The sequence below is a fragment of the Lytechinus pictus genome, chromosome 7 (assembly GCF_037042905.1).
Source record: "Lytechinus pictus isolate F3 Inbred chromosome 7, Lp3.0, whole genome shotgun sequence".
Classification (NCBI taxonomy): domain Eukaryota; kingdom Metazoa; phylum Echinodermata; class Echinoidea; order Temnopleuroida; family Toxopneustidae; genus Lytechinus; species Lytechinus pictus.
This window is the reverse complement of record NC_087251.1, coordinates 40,671,510-40,697,230: the sequence shown is the minus strand read 5'-3', so window position 1 is coordinate 40,697,230 and position 25,721 is coordinate 40,671,510. Positions and strand designations below refer to the sequence as shown.

The window sequence follows — 25,721 nt, the reverse complement described above, 5'->3', positions numbered from 1 at the left end:
ATTGTGTAAAAAAAAGAAAGAATACAAATTATTGCAATATGCAGATGACACAATTTTGTTCCTCGATAGTAAGGAAAGTTTGCAAAATGCACTAGACGAATTATGTTCTCGAAATATTCTGGTTTTAAGGTTAACATGACTAGAACGCAAATATTGTGTATTGGGTCTCTGAAAAAAAATATTCAGATTGATTTGCCTGGGCCCGATATAACGTTGATTAACATGAGATTAATTAGATATTTAGGAATCGATTTCTGTATTGATCTGTAAAATCTCCCTGATTTCAATTATGATAGAGTATTTGATAAACTAAAGACAAAATTAATTATATCTTAAGACTTGGTCAAAGCGTAATATTTCTGTATTTGGTCGTGTATCGTTGTCAAATCATTGCTTGTTTCACAATTCAATCATTTATTCATGTCTATTCCAAATCCGTCTGAACATCCTTTAAAAAAAAAAGTGTCTTTCTACAAATTTACATGGAAGGGAAAACCCGACAAAATAAGCAGGAAACAGATATGAAAATGGTTGACTTAAAATGATCGATGTTGGACACTTTTCTAGGGCTTTGAAGCTGTCTTGGATATGAAGAATACTGTCAAATTCATGTGAAGCAGTTTCTCATTTAATGTATGCCTTTTTGAAACCGTTAGTAACATTAGAATGTGTTAAAGGGGATATATATTTTACTAAACTATCACTCATGGTCCAAAACAGTTTTTGGAAGGAAATCTTTATTATAGTTTCATCCTTTATTCGAAATGTTCAGTGTACTTTTCTTTTATTTTTTTAGGCCGGCTATTCCTTTATGGTTCAATTCTGATGTAAACATTGATGGAAAGGTATATTCTTTGGGACAAAACATTAGATTTATCAACGATTTATTAGATGAAAATGGAAAAATTTTGGAAAGAGAACGGAGTAATAAAAAAGATTTTCAATTAAAATTCAGTTTCTTCATTATTATGCCCTATGTCAGATCATTGTAAGTATAATGCTCAGTTGAATACGTGTAATATGAAATCTAATCATTATACCCTGCTTATCACACATTTGTTGAAGGACAAAAAGGATGTAGACATGTATATTATATCACGTTAAAAGAAAATGATAACTTGATTAAATTGTGTAATAGATGGCTTGTTAATGGCATTTCGATGGACACCAGAGATATAAACAATAATTCTAAAATGATGTTTCGATGTACAACGTATACTACAATGAGGTACTTTCAGTATCGACTACTATTAAAATATGATATTATATTTGAATAAGGATATCTTGTAACGATGAAAATAACTGTAGATGCAAAACGCTCTTTTGTGGAAGGGAAGAAGAAAACGCTGTACATTTTTTTTAATCAATGTCATGTGGTAAATCTTATCTGGGAACGATTTACAGACTGGTTATACAATTTAACAAGCTTTAGAATAAATCTTTCTCTTGTTCATGTTTTGTTTGGTTTCATAGAAAAAAGAAACGATGCTTTTAATTGTTTAATAAATTGGACGAAACAACAAGTATACTCTGCTCGTGTGAAAAAGATCATACCTATACTTGTGAGAAAATTAAACAATATATAAGACTAGAAATTTGATGCGTCCAAAAGACACAGATGCCTCCGCTTAACATGCTTAACGCGATCAGAAATTAATTCAATATGATCGGATGATTGAACTTAATATCGTGCAGAAACCAAATGCATTTATGTAATGAACAAATTTAGACTTTTGACCTAAAGACTCACCCTTTCCATAATAATCTCTGACAGAAGATATGACAGTCAGGTCATTTGATGATTTTTTGATATCTGGTGAATATTTCCAAAGTTATCCTGCTGAAACCAACTCGCATATTTAATGAGCTGTGACCTTTGACCTGCGGACTCAAATTCAAACTTAGCCTGTATTTTGGTGTCATCTACCTACACACCCAAATTTTTTTTAAATCCGTTGAATATTTCATGCGGAAACCAACTCGCATATTTAATGAGCTGTGACCTTTGACCTGCGGACTCGAATTCAAACTTAAGCCTGTATTTTGGTGTCATCTACCAACACACCCAATTTTTTTTAAAAATCTGTTGAATATTTCTTAAGTTGTCATGTGGAAACCAACTCGCATATTTAATGAGCTGTGACCTTTGACATGCGGACCCCGAATTCGAAAACTTCCCTATATCAGCCGAGGGTGTACCAAAAACATGAACAATATTCCTTCCCATTTTATTCCTTTAAACATGGTAAGTTAAGAGCGTCAATACATGCCCTAGCGAACGATTGTGTACACAATCATAAAATAAGTGACGGTATGTTTTTACTTCTTTTTGACAAAAAGAGCATAGATCCGTGAAAATGATGCCAAAACAATATAAATCCCGATTCGTGTAAATAATCCCGTGTAACAATTTGAACGGAAATTCCCTCAGCTTACGCTTCAAAGTACATTCTCTTGGCCTAAGAAAAATGTTTTCAATATCTCTAATAGATAAACTAAATGATTATTTTAACCGATTAACTACAGGAGTGACTTCTGAGTAATTTGGTATTGAGAATAGTCCTATATAATCTTTTTGAGACGAGTTCACTTACATGGACAATTTTGTCCGAAACAATGAATAAAATTTCTTCCAGATCTATTTCCTTTTTATTTTCTTCTGTGAAATGCATTTGCCTTTTACACACGGTCTCCCCATAATTATAATCAAGAAACATCGTAGTTCGCTTTACTTTGTCTTTTACTCTCCATAAAAAAATCACAGATCAATTTATCAAGTTTCTGAAACATTGAATGCGGAATTGGATTGAGTGACGTTATAAATTTCTCCTTGTATGAAAGTTTTTAACAATAGTATTTTACCCACTAAAGTTAAATCTCTTTGTTTCCACCACGAGAGGGAGTTTTTGATTTTGCTCGAAATTTGTTTTAGTTCATACTCCCTTTTACATGAATGTCTAAGCTAAAATATATCCCTAATATTTTTACAAATGGTACTACTTTTCCGAAAAGGGATGTCCCCGGTTCTTCTTGATTAGCATTGCCTAGTAACATTACACTGTAAAAAAATGAAGTGCTAATTTAGCACTTACAGTGCTTGTATAGTGACTGCACTACGAGTGCTGAATTAGCACTTCATTTTTTTTACAGTGTACATAAGTCTTTTCTTTATTCATTTTCGATCCAGATACACTTATTTCTAAATTGTCCATTGAACTAAGATTTTTAACAAAAAGGGTAATGTCATCTGCTTAAAGAACTTGTTTCACTTCTGTGTCTCCAAATAAATTGGAAACCCAAAACCAAATTATCATTTCGAATCACATGAGTGTTTCAATACAAAGAAAAAACAAAAAGGGAGATAATTAATCTCCTTGTCTTACACTGTAAAAAATGAAGTGCTAGCACTTACGGTGCTTGTATAGTGACTGCACTACGAGTGCTGATTTTCTAGATAAAATTTGAACTAGAAAAACAACACTCGTAGTGCAGTCACTATACAAGCACCGTAAGTGCTAAATTAGCACTTCATTTTTTACAGTGTACTCCCATGTCGACATTGCAGTTGCCAGTTGAATACCCTCCATTCATAACACAACTAAGGGTGTTAGTGTACAATATCAATCCATTTACGAAAGGGTGGACCAAAACCGAATTAATACAACACATTTTGTAAAAATATTTGCGAAACTGAATCGAAAGCTTTTTCAAAATTAATGGCAACTAAAAAACAGGTATATTAGTATTAGAGGTATGGTATATAATATTAACTTTATGGCTTCACTACTATTTTCCATATAACTAAGGTTTATTGGCGTTATCATCGGTAGAAATTTAACATGAATACATCACATAAATGAAATTGAGAACAAAGTTGCAAAAAAACATTGGAACAATATATCGCCTTAGTTTTACTTGCCTAAAACTTTATTGCGTATATACATTATATTGCTCTTTAATCTTGCCATATTTTTATTACTGTAATTTGGTCTGGGCCAACACATACCAAACACATCTTTAAAAATATGTTCCCTTCAAAATAAAATTGTACGTATTATTTCTCCAGACGAAAAGATACAAGCAAATACAATTTTTTGTTTCATTCCCTAAAATTGTTGAAACTAGGCAATATCAACAAACTTCAACAATGTAATTTTCTCTCCAGGTGTTTAAATTCTCAAATTCCACAAAAATTTGGTGATTCGTTTACGCATGTTTCAAATATATATCATTTTGATACCCGCTCAAATAATCAAATATTTATTCCCAAACATATATAGAAAAATAATCTTCCAACATCTGTGCCAACTATGTGTTTAAATTGAAAAATGTTAGCCTTAAATAATTTTTCATTAAAAGGAAAGGTCCTACCTTTGATAAAGGTATTGTTATAAATTATTTGGTTTTCACTATGCATTTCTCTGATAATAAATTTTCTTTCTTTTAAATAATTCTAAATATCCAAAACTTCCAAGTAGAAGTTAGGTGCATTGATGTTGAAAGCTCTGCGATTGTAATTACAAAGAAATATTAAACTCCCTCCTATAGATCTGAATACCTGTTGGAAATATTGTTTCCATTTCGTTTCCTTATTTCCACCAAGAAGTCTTTTTATCTACATAACACGCTGAGCACATACCATATATTTAAAATTTAACATTTTCAAACCTCCTGCATCATAATTGATGTAAAGGATGTTCCTTTTCATCTTATCATGACCATTCCAAAGGAAATTAAAACAGATCTTTTCTACTTCTTTGAACACCCATTGTGGTACAGACATTATGGAAGATACATGTAACAATTTTGATATTCCAAAGGCTTTAATCAACTGGATTTTCCCAAATAGGGTTAAATCCCGTTGCTTTCGCCATCCTAACATTCGTTTTATCTTACTCAGTATTTCTTTATAATTCATTTCTTCTTTAATGTTTATATCAAGAGAAAATTATTATATAGCGCCATCTATCTAGAAATATTCTATTCCGAGGCGCGTTGTTATTATTACCCCGGCTTTAGCTCGAGCTGCCTTTCAGCGATCATGCATTCAAGGAATTAATCCTGCCGGTTACCCATTCACCTCACCTGGGTTGAGTGCAGCACAATGTGGATAAATTTCTTGCTGAAGGAAATTACGCCATGGCTGGGATTCCAACCCACGACCCTCTTATCTGTTACAAAGTCAGAAGACTTATCCACTGGGCCACAACGCTCCACGCGTAATTCATGTCCGCCTCCCCGCTCACGTCTCCCTCTCTTGTTCTCTTTCCTTCTCTTCTTTTCTCTGCCCTTTTCTAGCCCTTCGTCTTTCTTTGTATTGTTTACTGTATTGTATTTATGTCTACCGGCGTATCCCGCCACAAGCCATAGAAGACCAACCATCCACCAACCATGCCCCTATACGAGCAATCATGTATCACGCGCGTTATTTACTTTGTCAAATATATGTATTTGTATAATTATATTTCCATTCAATTCAATTCAATTCTTTATTCTATTTCCATTCAAAACATAATACAAAGTAATATAAAGTAATACAAATCAAATACAATTTTACAGACGAGCATTCTTACTTCGTAAAAAAAAACACAGTATAATATTGAGCATAAATGGAAATGAGGGGGTCCACTAAAAAGCAAAGCTTGTAAAGTGTGGATCCCCACGGAAATGAAGAAAATATAATCGACTTATTCATATATGCGTTTATATACAGGAAAGAAGAAAGAGAAGGAACAAAAAGGTCGAACTCATATTGATGTAAGCATTTATAATTACAGAACAAGTGCAAAGTTATTCACACAAAGAGGTCTTCGCTGTGAAGGATATGTTGCGCAATAGACAGAAGAAAAAGCAGAAAGAGAGAGGGAATGACAAGATATAGAAGACAAGACAAAACAAGAGACAGGACAGTACAAGACATGATAACATAATAAGTAAAAATAAATTAATAAAAGGAGGAAAAAGTCAGAATGGGGAAGGGCTGATTTTTAGGGAACATGGCATCAAAAATATGGGGAAGTGCATTATTATTATAACTATATACATGAAGTGCCCTAACCTTAGTAAATACAGGTCTTTGACTTTTAACAGCTTACTTTCTAGAAAAAGTGGGTCCGTATGAGAACGGAAAGCTGTACTATAAATAATACGAAGTGCTTTCTTTTGCAAAAGTAACAATTTATCTAATAAATATTGATGGGTATTACCCCAAATAAGAATCCCCTAGTTTAAACAAGGCAAAATTAAGGATGAGTAAAGCATGATTAATGATGTGGAGGAAATGCAAAATTTTAGCCTATTAATAATACCTATATTTCGTGAAATTATTTTGGATATATTTTCAATATGATTTTTCCAAGAAAGTTTACTGTCAACTGTTATTCCTAGAAATTTGGTGTACGTTACCATTTCTAATGGGGTATTATCAAACATAATGTTCATCGGTAACTTGTCTATGGAATTACTAAATAACATGTATTTTGTTTTGTTAAGGTTCAAAGATAATCGATTGGCTCTTATCCATTCAGTAACATTAATAAGTTCAGAATTGATAACATCAACTAAAGTTTGTGGATTCCGATGAGAAAAATATAAGGTCGAATCATCTGCAGACAAGATAAGGGACAAGATTTTGGAAGATCTACAGAAATCATCTATATAAATTGTGAAAAGAAGCGGGCCCAATAAGCTGCCCTGAGGGACACCACATTTAACATATTTCAAATTGGAGTTGTGATCTTTAACAAACACTTTTTGTTGTCTGTTGAATAAGTAGCTCCTGAACCACTCCAAGGCCTTCCCTCGCACACCATAGTGAGATATTTTTTTAAGTAGGATTTCATGATTGATGGTATCAAAGGCCTTAGAGTAGTCCAGAAAAATACCCACAAGGTGACTAGATCTGTCGAGAGCATTGACTACTTTGTTGACAAAATTCATCAGGGCATGAGTGGTGTTGTGCTTTTCGCGAAACCCAAACTGAACATCAGATAAAATATTATGCATTGACAAAAAAAATTCGGTTCTAACGTATACTATTCTTTCAAGGATCTTAGAAAATGTGGACAAAAGAGAAATAGGTCGGTAATTACCGTCATCCAACTTATCACCTTTTTTAAATAAAGGAATTACCTTGGCTATCTTCATTTGATTTGGAACTGTACCATTTTCTAAGGAAAGATTGAATATATGCACCAACGGGGAAATATAATTTATTACGGATTTTAAAATAAAATTATTAATTTCATCAAAGCCAGGGCTTTTTTTATTTTTCAAACCAGATACAATATCAATAACTTCTTGATTATATGTTGGAGCCAAATATATTGAATTTGGGTTAGGCGGGCCGAGATAGTCCGAAAAACTTTTTGTCGCGGGAGGAATATCTTTAGCCAGATTTGCGCCAATAGAAGAGAAATGGTTATAAAAAATATTTGAAAGGTTGTCACCATCATCAACAATAGCATTATTAAATCTAATTTTGGAAATATTTGATTTATTATTGGATAAGTTCATGGTCTGTTTTAGAACCTTCCATGTGTTTTGCATGTCGTGTTTATATAAAGCCAACTGCCTAAAGTAATTTTTCTTTTCAATGCGTAATATTTTAGTGAGTGTATTCTTATAAGATGTGTATTTTATTTTTGATTGTTGTGTACCTTTCATTTTGAATTTAGAAAATAAGTTATTTTTTCTATAAGTCGAACGTAAGATATAGATGGCGATATCCATATACTTAGAAATCGTTTTATATGTACTACGCTTGTCCTTTTTTAAAGGTATATGCAGGTCTAATTTCCATTAATTATATTCATAAAAAAATTAAAGGACGCATTAACACCTACAGAATTGTATATAACTGACCAGTCGACATTATCCAAAAAAGCACCTAATCTGGCTGTATTTTCGTGCGTAGGTCTGCGTCTTCGTTGTTGGGAGTGTATCGGTCTAGTTGGTCGTCTTAATGAAAAATTAGTAAGAATCGGGAAATGGTCCGTTATGTCAGAAAGTATTATAGAAGAATTGGGAGGAGGGAGAATGTTACAGAAAATATTGTCAATATGTGTAGCAGTTTCATTAACTACACGAGTAGGTTTAGAAATCAGTGGCAAGGAGGCCGAAAAAAAAGTTTCAAGAAAATCTTGAGATATATTGCTGTGTTTCAATAAATCAATGTTAAAATCACCTATAAATACTACATCCTTATTTACGAGAGCTGGATTATTTGTTGTTATTTGGCGAAAATATTATGAAATGTTGTGGGATCTAATAGGTGGATGGGTGACTAATCAATATTGACATCACATTACATGGGCTATCCGTTGCCGACGACGTCCTACCCGGCGTCCTACAAGGCCAAGGTCACAACCGCTAAAATTAGCCTGCTCAGCGACCCGGGCGGCGAGTTATTAGTCAATTTTGCCCGGGCATCGAGCGGAGGCCGTCGGGCACCACTGGTTATTGGGGGCATCACTCGGTCGCTTAGCGCGGAGTTAAATTCTGGCGGCGCCTGCTCACTTTTCACTCGCCGACCTAAATACGCTCGGTGCCCGGGTGGTCGCCGTCCGAGCGCCGACGTAATCGAGCGGTCGCCGTCGAACGATTTAGGTAAAACATTGAACTCGTTGGATCAAAGGTTGTCGAGTGGTCACCAGCCGGCCGCTGAGAGATCGGTCAATGATCTGGCGGCGAATTCAAGATCGGCAGCACCCAATGTATTCCCAGGTAGGTCGTGAAAAATTATCCGTGGCGGAGCCCGGACGGTCGCCGCTCGTAGGCATATTGGAGACCTTCAGATGCCCCGCTGATAACGGGCAGACGCCGGGCGATTACTTAAAAAATAGGCCGGTGGCCGTTGGGAGAATCGTGGACGTTAAGATTTCGCCGAACGTCACCCGTGAGGACTCCCGGCGAACCCTGTAGGGTATCCTAACGTGTCTTGTTCATCAGCAAAACCAAAAAGTTTACCATTTAAAGATACACCCTGGGAGCGTTTCATGAAAGGTCTTCTCAAAACGTTTTATTCGAAAATTCCTGTTTTATCCGAGAGTTACCATAGTAAAAGTCCCTCTCAGCCAATCAAAATCCAGGAAAGATGTCAGATCTGACAACTTTTCGGACAATGTTGATGAAATGATCACCCGTCCGGTCCGGCGCCCTGACGCGTCGGTACCCAGGCAATTTGATGACGGTGCCCCGGGAGCAACTTTTTTTTTTTCAGTCGCCAACTTGTGCACCCGAGGGGGCAGTGGGAATGACGATATAATGGGCTGTTTTGGAGGCTTCGAATCCAATTATAAATCCTGGACTTGTGTGTTTTTTCATAGTTTTGCCTCACTTTTTCATAAATATAAAGCATTGGAATATCGTTCAAGGCGAGACTCGAACCTGCATCCATATGGACTCGACTGCAGGATTGGCTTACTGATAGGGCAACATCAATTGAGCTGGTCGATGGGTCGGAAATTACGACATATCCTAACGTTTCGTCTTCCATGGATATTCATGAGGCGTAGCCTGACTAAATAAACCCTATATCGTCATTCCCACTGCCCTCTCGCGTCGGGTGCACAAGTACTGATGAAAGAAATCGCGCCCCGGCATCACCGGAAAATCTACTGTTCCTGCATTAACCAAATCGAATCCTAGTTTTTCGCAATTAACTTTTTGTGTTTAAAGACCATTGCCACTGGAAAAGTGGCGCTTATATATCTCGCTTCTAACCAGATTGTTTGTTCTTTCCATTTAAAGGGGGTTTCAATTTCAACTTTCAATCTTTATTTCCAATATCAATATTTTCAATCTTTATTTCCAATTTCAAACATAGTTTACATTTACATTAAAAAAACCTACATATATAAAACAGCAACAGTAGCACGAGTATAGAACATGAACATCAAAATACATATAGAGCATAAGAAAGAAAGAAAATAGTTTAGACTTAACATAAAAATTGGAAAGGGTGAGCAAGGGTTGAGGCTTGTATGGTTTATGCTCTACTTTTTAATTTAATTTTCTTGCTTCTTTATTGAATAAAATGGATAATACTCACGGGGACTGGTGACCAGCCGGAATCCTGTGAGAACACTGTCATCTCTTCTGCTTTCAGTCGTCTTTTGATCTCGTTAACTTTTATATATCATCAGTCTGCATAGGAAGATAATCAATGTACAAATGCATCTGAATGCAATATCCAAAAATAAACTATTGTAAATGCTCTTAAAATTATATCGTGAAATAGATGACATTAAGTCACATTATAAAAGTTGTATCATTACAATGTCAGGTTGAAATAAACTGAACCAATTATTCAGCAAAGAAATGGCGAAAGCAGCTACCTTTCGTGGAGTTTTACTTGTTTAGTTCAGTTCAGTTGTTCAGTTCAGTTGGTTTATTTTAATTTCAAATCAAGTCAATTTAACAATAAAAGAAATCATTACAAAGATATAAATGAATATACAAATATATACAGTACGACAATATGACATAGATAAATAGATATTTACAATAGACAATAAACAATATGATAATCATATTAATAATGATATTTACAATGAACTAGATAATCATGATAATAATTACTGTAGAATATTTATGATAAAGCATTTTGCATATAACTTCTTTTATTCATATTTACTATTTAAATATAAGTTGAGGAAATGGAGGAATCCACTAAAAAGCAGGGCTTGTTGAGTGTAGATTCCTCAAAATATAAGTTAAAAAGACAGATTCGTAGGTATAAATATAAATGCAAGAACGAGAAAAAATTTCCTAAAAAAGAAAACGTCTTATGTTATTGTGATGAATGGAGTACGGAAATGATGGATGGAGAGTGAAAAGAAATAAGTGGAAACGGAGGGATTGTCGTGTTGGGTTGAGATTAGCGTGGGTTTAGATTAGCGTGATTAGTTTAAAAAGTAAATGTAGAAGATTAGGAGTCCATAATTCATTATTTTAACAATTTAAGTTGAAGTTCGGAAATCTTATTTAAAGGTTGGGGCAATGAGAATAACATTTGGAAAAGAAAAATCTAAAGCGTTGCAAGGCGCGCGCGCACACACCCCCCCCTCTCTCTCTCTCTCTCTCTCACGCCCCCACCCTCACACACACATACACACACCCTCACACACACAGTGGTGGATCCACAACGTAAAAACTCTGTTTAATATTCGAAGCACGTTGCTTAAGCCCGTCATTCTATAAAACAACTTTTGTTAAAAAAAGTTGTTAAAAAAATTGTAAACAATTTCAAAAAAAGTTTAAACAACGCACCATTAGATACCCAGGGGTGCTGGAAGTTTGGGTTGATGCAAAAAAAATCCTTTCTTCTTTGAGTAAAGTTTTGTTTTCCTTATTTCATTGAGACAAGTTTCATATTTTTTTGGCCCCTTTCAGATGATTTGTCAGTGGACAAAGTTTTTTTTTTACTCTGATGGTTAGTCGAAGTATTTTTGCCCGTATAGCAAGTCGAGTTTGATTTTTTTATTGGGGGGGGGGGGGGCTTCCAGCCCCCCCCCCCTTGGATATTTAATGGTGTCCCTTAGAATGACGACACGTGCAAGTGTTTTTCTGTGCAGGAGCCAGGCCTCCAACCCCAAAATAAAATGATGTATATCCCTTTGGGAAAAGAGAATTGAAAACGGTGTAAAACAATTTGAATTGATAACATTTTTATTTTCATTTATCTATTTATTTTCTGGAGAAATGGAAAAGTGGGGTGTCTAATCTATAGCGCAGAAAAAGATGCAGTTGCTTTCAGAGTTATGATTCAAGGCTACATTGGTAGGTGAACGGACGGACGAACCGACGGACGTCTATAGTCTTGCATATTCATCTCCATGGGAGGGACATCCCCCTCCCCCCAAAAAAAAACACCAAAAAAAACGCAGGCATAAGGCATAATATTCAAATTATAAAGAGGAGTGGTATTCTGCACCTACTCGACCACATACATGTACCTGGTTTCACACTTTGAAATTGAAAGTAAGGGATATGCCTCTTGTGCAGTAATCTATTCTTTTTTAAGTGGGTAGAGTGACTCATAGAGGGGGACTATACAGTACTGACGAGGACGAGGAAGACGACGATGGAAAGAGAGTATTCATTTCAGAGGAACTAGCGCCAAACTCAACTCAATGGAAAACCTTACGCTTTGAATCGGCATAATCTGCTCCCTGATTGAAAATGCGCGGAAAAGATGTTTAATCAACAACCATGGTTCATGACAATTTCAAGGAGTTATTTCTTGGTGGGAGAGGTTATATGCACGCTACCTGGTTATCTTATAACTTATGACCTAAAATAATAGATACAAACTTCACTATCATTCATTTCTTTATTATATTATTATCATCTGGGGTGTTTTTTAATAAGATAATAAATGTTTTGATTGTAAATATCTGTGCTTTATAAAGAACATTTAAAAGGAATCATATGAATTTTGTCCCAAGTAACAATCGGTTTTGAAACAATGTTCCTCCATTTGTTTTGTGAAATAGGGGTTATCCCAACACATATTTTATAAATAAATTCACATCCTTTCGTTAGCTTGTTCATGCCAAGTTCCTCTTGGTAATGATTTTTTTCTTACAAACATATTTCCATTTGACAGGAATAGCAGATATGACACAATAATAGCCAAAAAAGTTACAATGGATATCTGTTTTAGTACCATCCGCAATGTGAAACATTTTTTTAAAGAAAGTGCCCGGTGTAAACATGGACTTACAACATGGTTTAAAAGATATGTGATACCGTGTCATGGTGATGGAAAAATAATGTTTCCGTCTTGAATTGCCTGATTGGAAATTGTGAATCATGGTAAAAATCTGAATACCAAATATTTTCAGCTCGCGCTTCGCGCTCGCATTAATGATTTTCATGATAAAAAACTGTATTCAGAAAAGGGATTCAGAATGCCCAGATTCTGTCTAATTCTAAACACGCGCACGCATGCTTATCGAGATACGCAGCTTGTTCTTTATTTAAAACGTGCTTAAATTATCCAGTTTCAGATCAGAATATCAAAAAAATTCTGCTCGCGCTTCGTGCTCGCATTAATTAATATAGGAAGATACCCAATTACCCACCCTTTTCATGATTTACAAAACATGAATAAAGTGTCCCATTTTCAGGTCTGATATCTCAATTTTTTCTACTCGCATTATTGTTTAGTTCTATTTCCCGTCCATGATTACAAAATTGCTTAAAATGTCCATTTTCTAAGTCGGAATGTTAAAAGTGTTCAGCTCGCGCTTCGCGCTCGCATTGTTTAATTGTTGAAATATGTATTATCTTAATGGCTATAAGCAAACTGTCCTTATCAGATCCCTTTTCGATCAGGCCATATCATATATTACAAATTTCCACTCGCGCTCGCAGTGATTATCTTATTTATCTAGTTACATACACATCTTGTTCAGGATCACAAACATTACCCATGCAGAACGTTCTATTTTCAGGATATAATACATGAAAAAAAGCACTCGCTTCGCGTTCGCACTATTTAAATAGGGCTTATGAGATTGTTGTTTTACAAGAACAAAGATAAGAAGTGACTGTTAAGTGTTAAGACTTACCCCTTCATTAATCAACTTTGAGCAGCCATTCGGGGAAAATATGGGTAATTTTTTTTGTAGGGCCCCCCTATTGGCGAAAGCTGGATCTGCCCCTGTGGTTTAAATGGTTTTATTAAGGGCATGGCAGGAACGGGGCAATTCTCTTAAAGTACGAATAAAAGTTAAAAAAAAAAAAAAGAGGTAGATATTGTATCATGGCATAGGTAGTAAAAAGCGAACACAAGCTATTGAACTGGTGTGGGTCCCGGCAGCTGCTTTACAGCTGGCTAAACAAAAATCATAACATTCTTTCTAAAAGTGCACGCTCACCATTCCCCTATAAAAATGAAAATGAAAAACAACAAAACATAACTAGAAAAATCGTTTTAACGTATCACGTGCAGACCTTAATACAAAATAAATTATTCATGTGATTGGCTGGTTTGCTTCGCTCGCTTTCCTATTTCCCGTAACATTGGACTTAATCAAAAACTTTGCCCCCTTGAACATGTTGAAATGATTGCGTCAAAGGAGACGAAAACACGCAGGCAACTATACCTCAGTCTTTTCCCATCATTTTCCCTCCTTGAAGTAATATGTATGCATGCCTTTAAAAACCTTGCCCAAATTTATTAAATATGATGCTTGCTTTTGTCAGCTGCTACGAGCTTTAGCTCAATATTTTGATTTTTCTTGATTCTATATACCCCTTCATTAATATTTAACTACTTTAATAGGGATGGTGTAAAATATTAGACTCATACATAGAGCATCATGAGCGGTACTATAGTGAGTGTTCCTTCTAAACACGGATTCGCTAGCTCTGTATATTTGAAGTCGTATATCCTCCAAAACCCTTCCCCGTACTAGTTGCCTCCCCCTCCCTCCTCGCTATGGAATTGAGAAGGAATCATCTTGAGTCTTTCAATGGATAAACGCCATTCATCATTGTCTGATCACAGGGGCGGTGCTACGGGGGGGGGGGGTGACCATCCCCTTTGATTCTTCAAGAAATGGAATAAGAGGGGGGGGGAGAGGAACATATCAATTCATAATAAGTGCCCCTTTTCGGAGATTATGCAGCTGCGCGCATTTTCACATTACATGACATAATGGTAAAATTCTCGACATCTTTTTAAACTTTCCTCTACCATTAAAAATTAAAAAAAGATCCACGTTCTAGATTTAAGAAGAAGGGAACATTTCCGTTCCATACCATGTAAAATCATGCCCTTGCTTGAAAAAAAAAACCCTCCGTCACTTTTAGGTTAAATTTACAATCCAATGAACTTTTTTGGTACTTAATCGTGCATAATTTTCATTGATTTGTCGCATTGTGCTCGATTGTCTTTTTATTTGCCTATGTTCAACTTGGCAGCAGCGCGTTTAGCGTTACTATTGGAAATCCTTGTTCCAAGAGAAGGATGTATGATATGTAAGCTTTTCATGCATCATATTCATCTTGATCAATTAATGTGTAGCTGTATATTACCACTGCAATTCAATTTAGAAGAATATTTGACCTCCCCCGCCCATATCAAGAAAACCAAGGACCCCCCCTACTGGTTGCAGGCTTGCAGCAGTGAAGGAAACATGAGCTCCAATTAATGGCAGATGACAAAAATTTATTTTAGTCCCATCCATAGTTTATCTGTGTATAGCGCCATCATCAAATTATGAACGATTTTCAAGGAACAATACGTTTATCATTTTAACCCTATCTAGGCCAGGGGGGGGGGAGCAGGCAAATGGAGTATTTATGACGTCACTAACTATTTCTTTTTGCATAACATGATATATGAAACATCGTATTGTATTTTCATCAATATCATGTTAAGCAAGGTTTCATTCCATCTCGAATATGTGGTATTGCCATTTTGCAACCTATATTTTGATTCGTAAAGATGCCTGTTTTTGTCAAAATTTGAAAAAAATAGAGATATACTATATCTCCTGTATACTGCATGAAGTAAATAGCGAGTGGGCATATCACAGTGCGGTGCATAATAAAAACTGTCATGTGAAAAATAAACGAAACTTTAAAATCTCATAACTTACTTTAATTACCTCAGAATTTGATGAAGATGTCAGCATTACGCTTGTTTGATTTTCTTTTATCTTTTTATTCAAATCCACGCGGTGTGATAGCTGAGGGTTTGAATGATGTCATTATACAAATAAGTGTATATCTCGCAAAAGATATGATGCGAGCGCGAGGTGACTTTTTTGTATACTTGACCTAGAAAATTGATGTATTGAACTTTAAAACAAAATATTTATATTGTAAGCATGGTTAGCATATATATGATACGTAACTCACTTAATTTTTTTAGCGCGAAGCGCGAGATGAAATTTAAGTTGATAAAAGGACTGACCAGAAAAAAATGACATTTTAAGCACATTTCGTATGCCTGACCGTAAAAAAAGAATACAGATCTCATTATTTATTCATTAATTCACCTATTCACATTCATATTAAATAAACATAATATCTTCCATTTTCACAAAATATCATTTTTCAACATAGATTAAACAAAACCATTGGTTAGTCATGAAATAATATAAAAGGAGAAGGCGCAACTCCCTAAACATGCTAAAAACAAGAGAATGTGCGAAGAAACGCCTACCACCACAATACGAGCACGTATCCCCCGGGGGGGGGGCACTCGACCAAAAAAGTGGTGGGGGTGTGCCGCGGGCGAGACAAAAAAACGGGGGCCTTGGAGCGGGCTTATTGGAAAAAGGAGGGTCCTCGGAACGGGCTTCGGAACTACAAATGTTTGTGAAAACGGGGGCCCTTGGAACGGGTCGCCTGCGTGCGAGTGCGTATGCATCCCTATGGAACATGCATGCAGCTGGGCTGCGGCACTACTGCCGGGCGCGCTAGCGCAGAGGCGATGGTCAGACAGCGAGCTGCAGCCGCAAAATTGCGACCGGAACGGCGTAACGGAAAATATGCGAAGCCCTGGAGCGGATTTTTTTTCTTCTGTTTTCTCGTGAAGAAGAAAATGGTATGCTTTGAAGCGGCTTTCTTTGTTCTTTTTCTCAATAAGACAAAAATGCTATGCCTCGGAACGGAAATTTGAGTGTAAAAAATGGGGGTCCCCTCCGCGGCACATACCCACTATGCATTATATACTGAGTGCCCCCCCCCCGGGACGTATCCACCTTGCTAGGCTCAAGGCGCTCCTATATTACCCCGGCTAAGCTAGTCTACCGACTCTGGTGCGCACAGCTTTTTGAGGAATTACTTCCTGCCGGTACCCATTTACCTCACCTGGGTCGAGTGCAGCACAGTGTGGATAAATTTCTTGCTGAAGGAAAACACGCCATGGCTAGGATTCGAACCCACGACCCTCTGTTTGAAAGGCGAGAGTCAGAATCACTATAGACCACGACGGACCCACAGAATCATATAAATTTGCCAATTCTTTCCTTCTCGCTTCTTCTTCTTCCTTTTCTTTTCTTTCATTTTTCTTCTTTTTTCACTTTCTTCTTAATCTTTTTTCTCCTCTGTCTTCTTCATCCTCTCTTTCTTTTTTTCTTCTTCATTTTCTTTTCTTTCAAGTTTTTGCGCCGCCATAGAAGCAGCGGGGGGGGGGGGACTTAATTCGCTCCCTGGATACGCCTTTATTGGAAAGATAAGAGATACCGTATTAACATTCCGATTACAGGGTCGATCAAACAAACCGAAGATGAATCTGAAGTTGATCGTATTCTTACAAGGGAAGTGCGAATTATATGATGATCATGATTTATGTATCAAAATAGCAGTTATAGTTGAATAGCTTTATCCATCATTGAGTCTGAAAATGAGCGAAGTAGACCTTTTCTTCCACCCATCATAAGCTCTTGATAATAAATGAGCGAATTGAACACATTTGCAAAATAATTGTGCTTTTATAACCTTTGAATCCTATATAGTTAAAGAAATATAAATGATTTGAGAATACTCTACTCACTATTCCACATAGAAACGTGCAGCCGTGCAGATTCCACGAACAAAGCCAATTCATCAATGCAACAAAGAATGCTCACAGCAACAGCCAAAGTGCCATTTGCTCTCGAAAAGAATGCCAGGATGCCAGCCAGCCGGGGAAGAAAGCTGTGCTCGTTTTCGGCAAAACACAAGATGTGTCCGTGTGTATATTCAGTCAATCCTTCCTTGTGAGTTGTGCCTATCAATTTGATCCAAATATAAATATATTAATTAGCCGTATACCACCATGCATCCTGTCGCCGCGAGTGTCATACAGTCGTACTCAGAATATAAAACAAAGTAAATAGTATTAGGGTGGTCGGTACAATGGCTCTCCAAGAAACTGATGAAAAAGGGGGGCTGCAGGGGGTTAGATGCAAAACGTGCCAAGCAGTTCAAGTACAATGTCACCCACTATGCACATTTTAACAGGTGAAAAGAGTGTTATACGCATATTGCTCGCCGCATAGGGAGAAGCTGCCGCAAGATGTTCACTTGCATGTTCGATGTGTTCATCCGCTTAGTGCACTGCGCATGCGTATGTATCTCGAGCACAGTTCATCTCGATGGTTCACTGACAAGAGCTCGCTCTCTCAGAACAGAGGTACAAGGGAGGAGGAAGGGGGGGGGGGTGGAGAGTGACACGGCAAACATACATAGTTTTAAAAAATCATTATTTTTATTTATAAGTTTATGTCCAGTGATCCATAAATCATTTGTGTTTTCTTTGATCTCCTTGAATAACTAAATGTTGTGATTTGATCTGATTCTTAAAGGTCAAGTCCACCCCAGGAAAATGCTGACTTGAATAAATAGAGAAAAATCAAACTAGCATAGTGCTGAAAATTTCATTAAAATCGGATGTAAAATAAGAAAGTTATGACATTTTAAAGTTTCGCTTATTTTACACAAAACAATGATATGCATAACTAGGTGAGTCAGTCGATGATGTCCATCACTCACTATTTCTTTTGTTTTTTATTGTTTGAATTATACAATATTTCATGTTTTATAGATTTGACAGTAAGGACCAACTTGACTGAACCATATAGTATTAAACGATGCTAATTCCACATGTTCAGGGAGGAATTAATCTTTGTATCACTTGACAATGAGGAGAAAATTAGAATATTTCATATTTCATATAATGAAATACAAAAGAAATAGTGAGTGGATGACATCATAGTCTCCTCATTTGCATACCAGCCAGGGTGTGCATATAACTGTTTTGTGAAATTAAGCGAAACTTTAAAATGTCATAACTTTCTTATTTTACATCCGATTTTGATGAAGTTTTCAGTGTTATGCTAGTTTGATTTTTCTCTTTTGATTCAAATCAACTTTTTGTTGGGGTGGATTTGTCCTTTAATAAAACATAAATGCAAAAAAATAATACTTTGAACTCTTAAATAAAATAATATTCATGATAATCCCCTCGGACACGAGCATGAAAATAAATCTTTATTTCCTTAGGCTATTATGTAGCTTGATATGATTTCAAGTTACTTAAAGGTCAAGTCCACCTCAGGAAATTGTTGATTTAAATCAATAGAGAAAAAACAGACAAGCGTGATACTGAAAATTTCATCAAAATCGGATGTAAAATAAGAAAGATATGACATTTTAAAGTTTCGCTTATTTTTCACAAAATAGTTATATGCACAATTTAGTCACATGCAAGTGAGAGAATTGATGATGTCCTTCACTCACTATTTTTTTTTATTATTGTTTGAATTATACAATATTTCAATTTGTATAGATTTGACAATAGGGATCAACTTGTACTGAACCATAATTAATGTTAAACAATGGTAATTCCACATGTTCAGGGAGAAATTAAACTTTGTTTCACAGGATAATGAGGAGAAAATAAGAATATTTCATGTAATAAAATACAAAAGAAATAGTGAGTGAGTGTCATCAGTTCCCTCATTTGCATACCGACCGGAATGTGCATATAACTATTTGGTGAAATTAAGTGAAACTTAAAGGTCAAGTCCACCCCAGAAAAATGTTGATTTGAATCAATAGAGAAAAATCAAACAAGAAGAACGCTGAAAATTTCATCAAAATCGGATGTAAAATAAGAAACTCGGCAGCATGCAAATGAGAAAGTCGATGATGTCCATCACTCACTATTTCTTTTGATTTTTATTGTTTGAATTCTAAGATATCTATTTTTTTTAAACAGTTTTACAATATGAACCAGCTTGACTAAACCATAACAGGTTAAAACAATTGCAATTGTCGATGTTCATGGAGGTAGAAAGCGTGTTTCACCTTCCAATGAGGAGAAAATTAGAATATTTCACACATTTCATATAATAAAATACAAAAGAAATAGTGAGTGAGTGAAGTCATCAGTTCCCTCATTTGCATACCGACAGGTTGTGCATATTACTGTTTTGTGAAATTAGGCAAAACTTTGAAATGTCATAACTTTCCTATTTTACATCCGATTTTGAAGAAGAGACAAATAAGCGCAAGATTAAAGCATGCATGTCTGTGAGATGCAGAGCCGCTACGAAGAAACATGAAGAAATGCAGTAAAGGGGAGGGTATCTCGGTAATGAAAGAATCTTGATGAAGAAGAAGGTGGTGAGTATCTGGATCCCGTGTGTCTGTCAATTGTAAGAATGGGGTCTCAAGATGTACGTGGGATTACCTATCCCTCAGGAAATCATTCGTAGGTGTAGACTGATTAACTCACACCCAGCAGCCATACTGCTTTTTATGCAGGTTCCTTCATATTTCACTTTATTTACTGCCATTATAATGTTATATTTTGTATTTTGTATGTAATCAAATGTATTTCTTGTATTATGTTATTATTTTGCTATTTTGTGAAGTATGAAAATAAATTCAATTCAATTCAATTCATTACTATACCGATAAACTCCGTGCATTCTTTCTTTACATCGATTGCCATATATTTTTGTAGGTTTTGTGACCGATCTCTATCGTGTGACTGAGTTCAACAAGGGAGGACATATACGGAGTCTTTAAAGTGCCATCGACTTGACGACTTTGCGAGATGGTGTTTGGTGCTTATCTCATTAAATTCTAAACCACCATGTCATTTTTGTGCAAATGACCTTCGTCTGATCATGCGCAGAGTGGAACTACGAACTGGCTTATAAACTGTATAGTGCGCCATTGAATTGGCAACTATAGATTATCGGTGCGGTGGCGTACCTAGGATTTTCCACAGGGGGGGCAAAATCGGCCGCCAAAGAAATTGACAAGCAAAAAAAAAAAAAAAAAAGGTCTTCAATCAAAAATAAAGGTTATTGTTCCAGAAAAAAAATCGACAAGCAAAAAAAAAAAAAAAGGTCTTCAATCAAAAATAAAGGTTATTGTTCCAGAAAAAAAATTGACAAGCAAAAAAAAAAAAAAAAAAAAAAAAAAAGGTCTTCAAGCTCGTCAGGGGGGGCAATAAAGGTCTTCAAGCTCGTCAGGGGGGGGCATAAAAGGCCTTTCAAGTTCGTCAGGGGGGCAGTGATATGTATGTATTTTGTATGGGTTGTGGCTCGTCAGGGGGGGCAGAGTGCCCCCTCCCCCCTGCCCCTCCCCCCCGTAGGTACGCTAGTGTCGGTGCCTCATAAATACATTATTAATATAATTATTATTATTATAAAGGTTGAAATGTTTCCTTTTTTCGTTTCCATTAACTAAACATGCCAAAAGGAATGTGAAATAAATTGAAAAATGTACAGCAAGATAAGTTCGGTTTTTTTTTCACCTTTTCCCTTACACATGCAACGTGAAAATAACAGAAACAGGTCTCCGCGAGCTTTCCAATAAAGTGTGAAACTCTGTCAACAATTTATACTTTAATCTGATTGATAAGACCTAAGCCCAAGTATCAACTAGTTATACGCACTGTATTCTACCCCTTATATTCGATAATGAAATAAATAAAAACACAAAAAAACAAAACAAATGGTGTCTTGTTTGGGTCGTCTTGCCCCTATCAAAATATATAGTGCCCCCTGTACATTGTATATTCATCTTACAGGCTTTAGGCCCTAAACCTGTATTCTTTCGATAAAAAAAGACTGTCCCAATCAAGCAAATGACATTGAGCAAGATATAAACAGAGGAGACATGATGGCTAATAAAACAATTCGGAACCTTGCACATGACCACAATGTGAATGTCGTCATCTTACAGGTTGAAAAGTATGACGAAGGTTGTTGTCATGGTAATCTAAAGATAGCATAACATTGTAAGGTGTTAGCAAAGAGTGACTTATATGAACGGACACGTTCAGGATCGGTCGATTATGGTAAGTGGGTTGATGAAGACTGCTTTTATGTTTCTTTACCGTGCATGTTTAAAGAGAGAGTGAGGGACAGGGGAAGAGCGGGGGGGGGGGGAAGAAAGGAGAAGGAGGGGGTAAATCGTGTAAATGGGGATGGCAAAATGAGGATAGAAAAATTCAAAGTATTGAAAAAAGAATGTCGAAATCCTTTTTAATACCATATGAATACATCCAATACTAATAGTCGATCTGAAAGATATATCTTCATTCCAAGAATTAATACGATTAAGATTCATTTGGGCTGTGGATTAAAAGATTCATATATTTTTTTAAGAGCATGTTTCACTTCATAAATGTTAACCGTATGATGTGACATAAGCCTATGCTTATATTGATAATTATCTAAGATTGACTTTTTAGGCTTTTAGACTTACAACTCTATGCCTAATCGAACTACTATAATGAGTGATACAGGGCCTTGATGATTCCATCATCATGCGGTATTCCTCTTTTTACTTTCAGCTTTAATTTGCACCACCCCTCCCTCCCCTCCTCCCTCCCTCCCTCCCACCCTCTCCCTCTAGAAACCTGTGTGTCCTTCTGTTTTGTACCACTCTTTTTATTTTCGTCCTTGTGCATTACTGTTTCTTTCTACCTCCATGCTTTCTCCGAGCTCTGCTCTATTTTTTTTCAGTTGTCAATGATTGTGCAGTTAAATTCTTATCTGTCAATGGGCAATTCAAAACATGCTTTTGCTGTACTTTAGGTCTCTCCACTTTGAATGTATAATGCGGGGTATAACGCTCATGATTGTATTTCTTTTTTGTCTACATTTATTGTAATCATTTAGAATAAGTTATATGTTTTGTATTTTGATTGATTTAGGGAGAATAACTTAAATGAAAATGATATGAAGATGAAATAATGAAATTCCTTACATCAATAGCATTCTTCGGGTAGAGGGCCTATATCATCCCGCTTGGAATTTTAAATATTCAACTGACCATTTGTCATGAAGCCTCCTCCCCCATCCCACCTCTCCCTATACGTACAGTAGCCCCCACCCCCGCTTATACAGGAGAACCACGTAAATACAGCGTGTCCAAAAACGCTAATGACCATCTATAGATGGGTACAATATTGAAATCATAATATATTGTTTAAATCTTACACCCGTATAATCTACATGATCTACAATTAATTTTCAATAACTTGCTGAAACTTTATGTGATGTTGTCCAATAATCACAAGAATATGATTTTTTTTTTTTCATTTCACACCAGGAAACCTCTCCATCCGACAAGTTTTGTATTAAGTAATATGTGTACATATTATGTAGTCGGGCTCAGCTAACACGACTTGTTATTTGTTGATTCTGTGCAAATTATATCTTTTCACGTTCAGCCACGTACGAGGCGCCGAATGTACCAATATTATATAGAACAATTATTTGTTATATAATCATTATTTGTTAAATAATAACTATTATTTATATATAATTTACATTTTATTTGTAAATAACTACTATTATATAAAATATCATTTCTAATTATTTATATATAATTCCAAGTAATACTTCATTATTTGTAAATAATAATAGTTCGACATTCCATTATTTATAAATAATGATTATTTGTTTTTCATTATTTATAAATAATGATTATTTGTTTTTCATTATTTATAAATAATGATTATTTGTTTTTCATTATTTACAAATAATGATTATTTGTTTTTCATTATTTACAAATAATGATTATTTGTTTTTCATTATTTATAAATAATGATTATTTGTTTTTCATTATTTATAAATAATGATTATTTGTTTTTCATTATTTATAAATAATGATTATTTGTTTTTCATTATTTACAAATAATGATTATTTGTTTTTCATTATTTATAAATAATGATTATTTGTTTTTCATTATTTATAAATAATTTGTTGAGTTTTCCATTATTTATAAATAATGATTATTTGTTTTTCATTATTTATAAATAATTTGTTGAGTTTTCCATTATTTATAAATAATGATTATTTGTTAAATAATGAAAACGTCTACTTCATTATTTATAAATAATTTTTTTCGAGTGCACCATTATTCTCATTATTTATAAATAATCATTATTTAATGTTCGAGTTTTCCATTATTTATAAATAAAGATTATTTGTTAAATAATGCCATTATTTATTAAATAATGCCATTATTTATTAAATAATGCCATTATTTATTAAATAATGGAAAACTCGCTATAACATGCAAATGTGGGACCGCCCATGATATGAATATTCATGATGCGATTTCCTTTTTCGTGATTTTTCTTCACAAATTTTTGTCCATTTCCTCTTCATAATGACATTTCTTGAAGCAATTTTCTAGGGATATGGTCTGATTGTAATATTCTTCATTTTCTATATAACTTCGTCTTCGTAGAAATATCAAAAAGTGTAATTTTATACGATTTTTCCTACAGTTCACAATCCCCATAGGCGCGCGTGTACGGTAGGGACAACCGGTGAATCGACGGAGTGCTCTTCATCGAAATACTACGTTGGTTGGTCCCCGGAAGTGGCGGGCGGAATTTAGCCCGAATCCTCGATGGAAGTCGATCAAGTGCATATGAGCTGAGAGAGTGAAATATCAGTGTACTTGTACAGGCCCTTCTACTTTTTATAAATATTTCTTGTTGCTTTTTTGGTTAAGTTAATTTTTCCTGGTGTAGAGATAAGTTTCAGTTCTAATAATGCACTTCAAATACATTTTGGAGTGTCTGTTTGAGGCGTTTGGGGCGATTTCACCCTGGGCCTGGCCCCAAAATGCTCGCAACGACAATACGGGGGCATGATGACTCCTAATTTTTTAAAAACTTATTTTTCTATTGAAAATTATCACAAAATTCACCAAAAGTGTGCACGAAAGCCTTCGTATTTCACTTTTAAAACTCCAAAAAGTGCCCAAATGACAAGCTTGGTCGCTTCGCTGTGTCGCTTTCAACTTGAGAACGTTTACGCGTCTGCTTCCCCCCCCCCCCCTCCTCCGAAAGAAATTCTGTATACGGCCATGCTCTAAAGAGCCTGGCACATTGATTTATGTATACTTCATTTTCATTATTTTTATCTCATTATCATCATGGCCTTACGCAGAATTTTTTCGGGGGGGGGGGGGGGGGGGGTGGGGGGAGCAGGACGCGCGTAAACTTTCTCATAAAAATCTTGAGAAAGCGAAGCGACCAAGCTTGTCATTTGAGCTTGGTCGCGTCGCTGTCTCGCTTTCAAGATTTATTTGAGAAACTTTACGCACGTCCTAGCTGCCCCCCCCCCCCCCGGTAAAAATTCTGTGTAAGGCCATGATGATAATGTGATAAAAATAATGAAAATGAAAAGTACATATAAATCAATGTGCCATATGCTCTTTTGAGCATGGCCGTTCACATAATTTCTTTCGGGGGGTGGGGGCAGACGCGTGTAAACGTTCTCAAGTTGAAAGCGAGACAGCGAAGCGACAAAGCTTGTCATTTGGGCTTGTTCCCGTGGCTGTCTCGCTTTCAAGATTTTTTTGAGAAAGTTTACGCGCGTCATGCTCCGGCCCCGGCCCCCCTGGAAAAAATTCTGCGTAAGGCCATGTTGATAATGAGATAAAAATAATGAAAATGAAAGTATACATAAATCAATGTGCCAGGCTCTTTAGAGCATGGCCGTATACAGAATTTCTTTCGGAGGAGGGGGGCCGGGGGGGAGCAGACGCGTAAACGTTCTCAAGTTGAAAGCGACACAGCGAAGCGACCAAGCTTGTCATTTGGGCACTTTTCGGAGTTTTAAAAGTGAAATACGAAGGCTTTCGTGCACACTTTTGGTGAATTTTGTGATAATTTTCAATAGAAAAATAAGTTTTTAAAAATTTAGGGGTCATCATGCCCCCGTATTGT

General features: G+C 35.7%; 1 protein-coding gene across 2 annotated transcripts in view; it reads right to left on the bottom strand.

The window, feature by feature from the left end:
• The window catches only part of LOC129264416 (sodium- and chloride-dependent GABA transporter 2-like), a 73,081-nt gene extending 55,016 nt beyond the window's left edge, over nt 1-18,065 (bottom strand). The window contains exons 1-2 of one of the 2 annotated variants that reach the window (XM_064102684.1): nt 17,519-18,065; nt 10,052-10,146 (exon numbers count right to left, since the gene is read on the bottom strand). In XM_064102684.1, coding sequence (XP_063958754.1) covers nt 10,052-10,093 — 42 coding nt within the window. In that variant the 5' untranslated portion in view covers nt 10,094-10,146; nt 17,519-18,065. The remainder of the gene's footprint in view (nt 1-10,051; nt 10,147-17,518) is intronic. The other variant, XM_064102683.1, reaches the window with a different exon arrangement.
• Nucleotides 18,066-25,721: the final 7,656 nt, after the last annotated feature.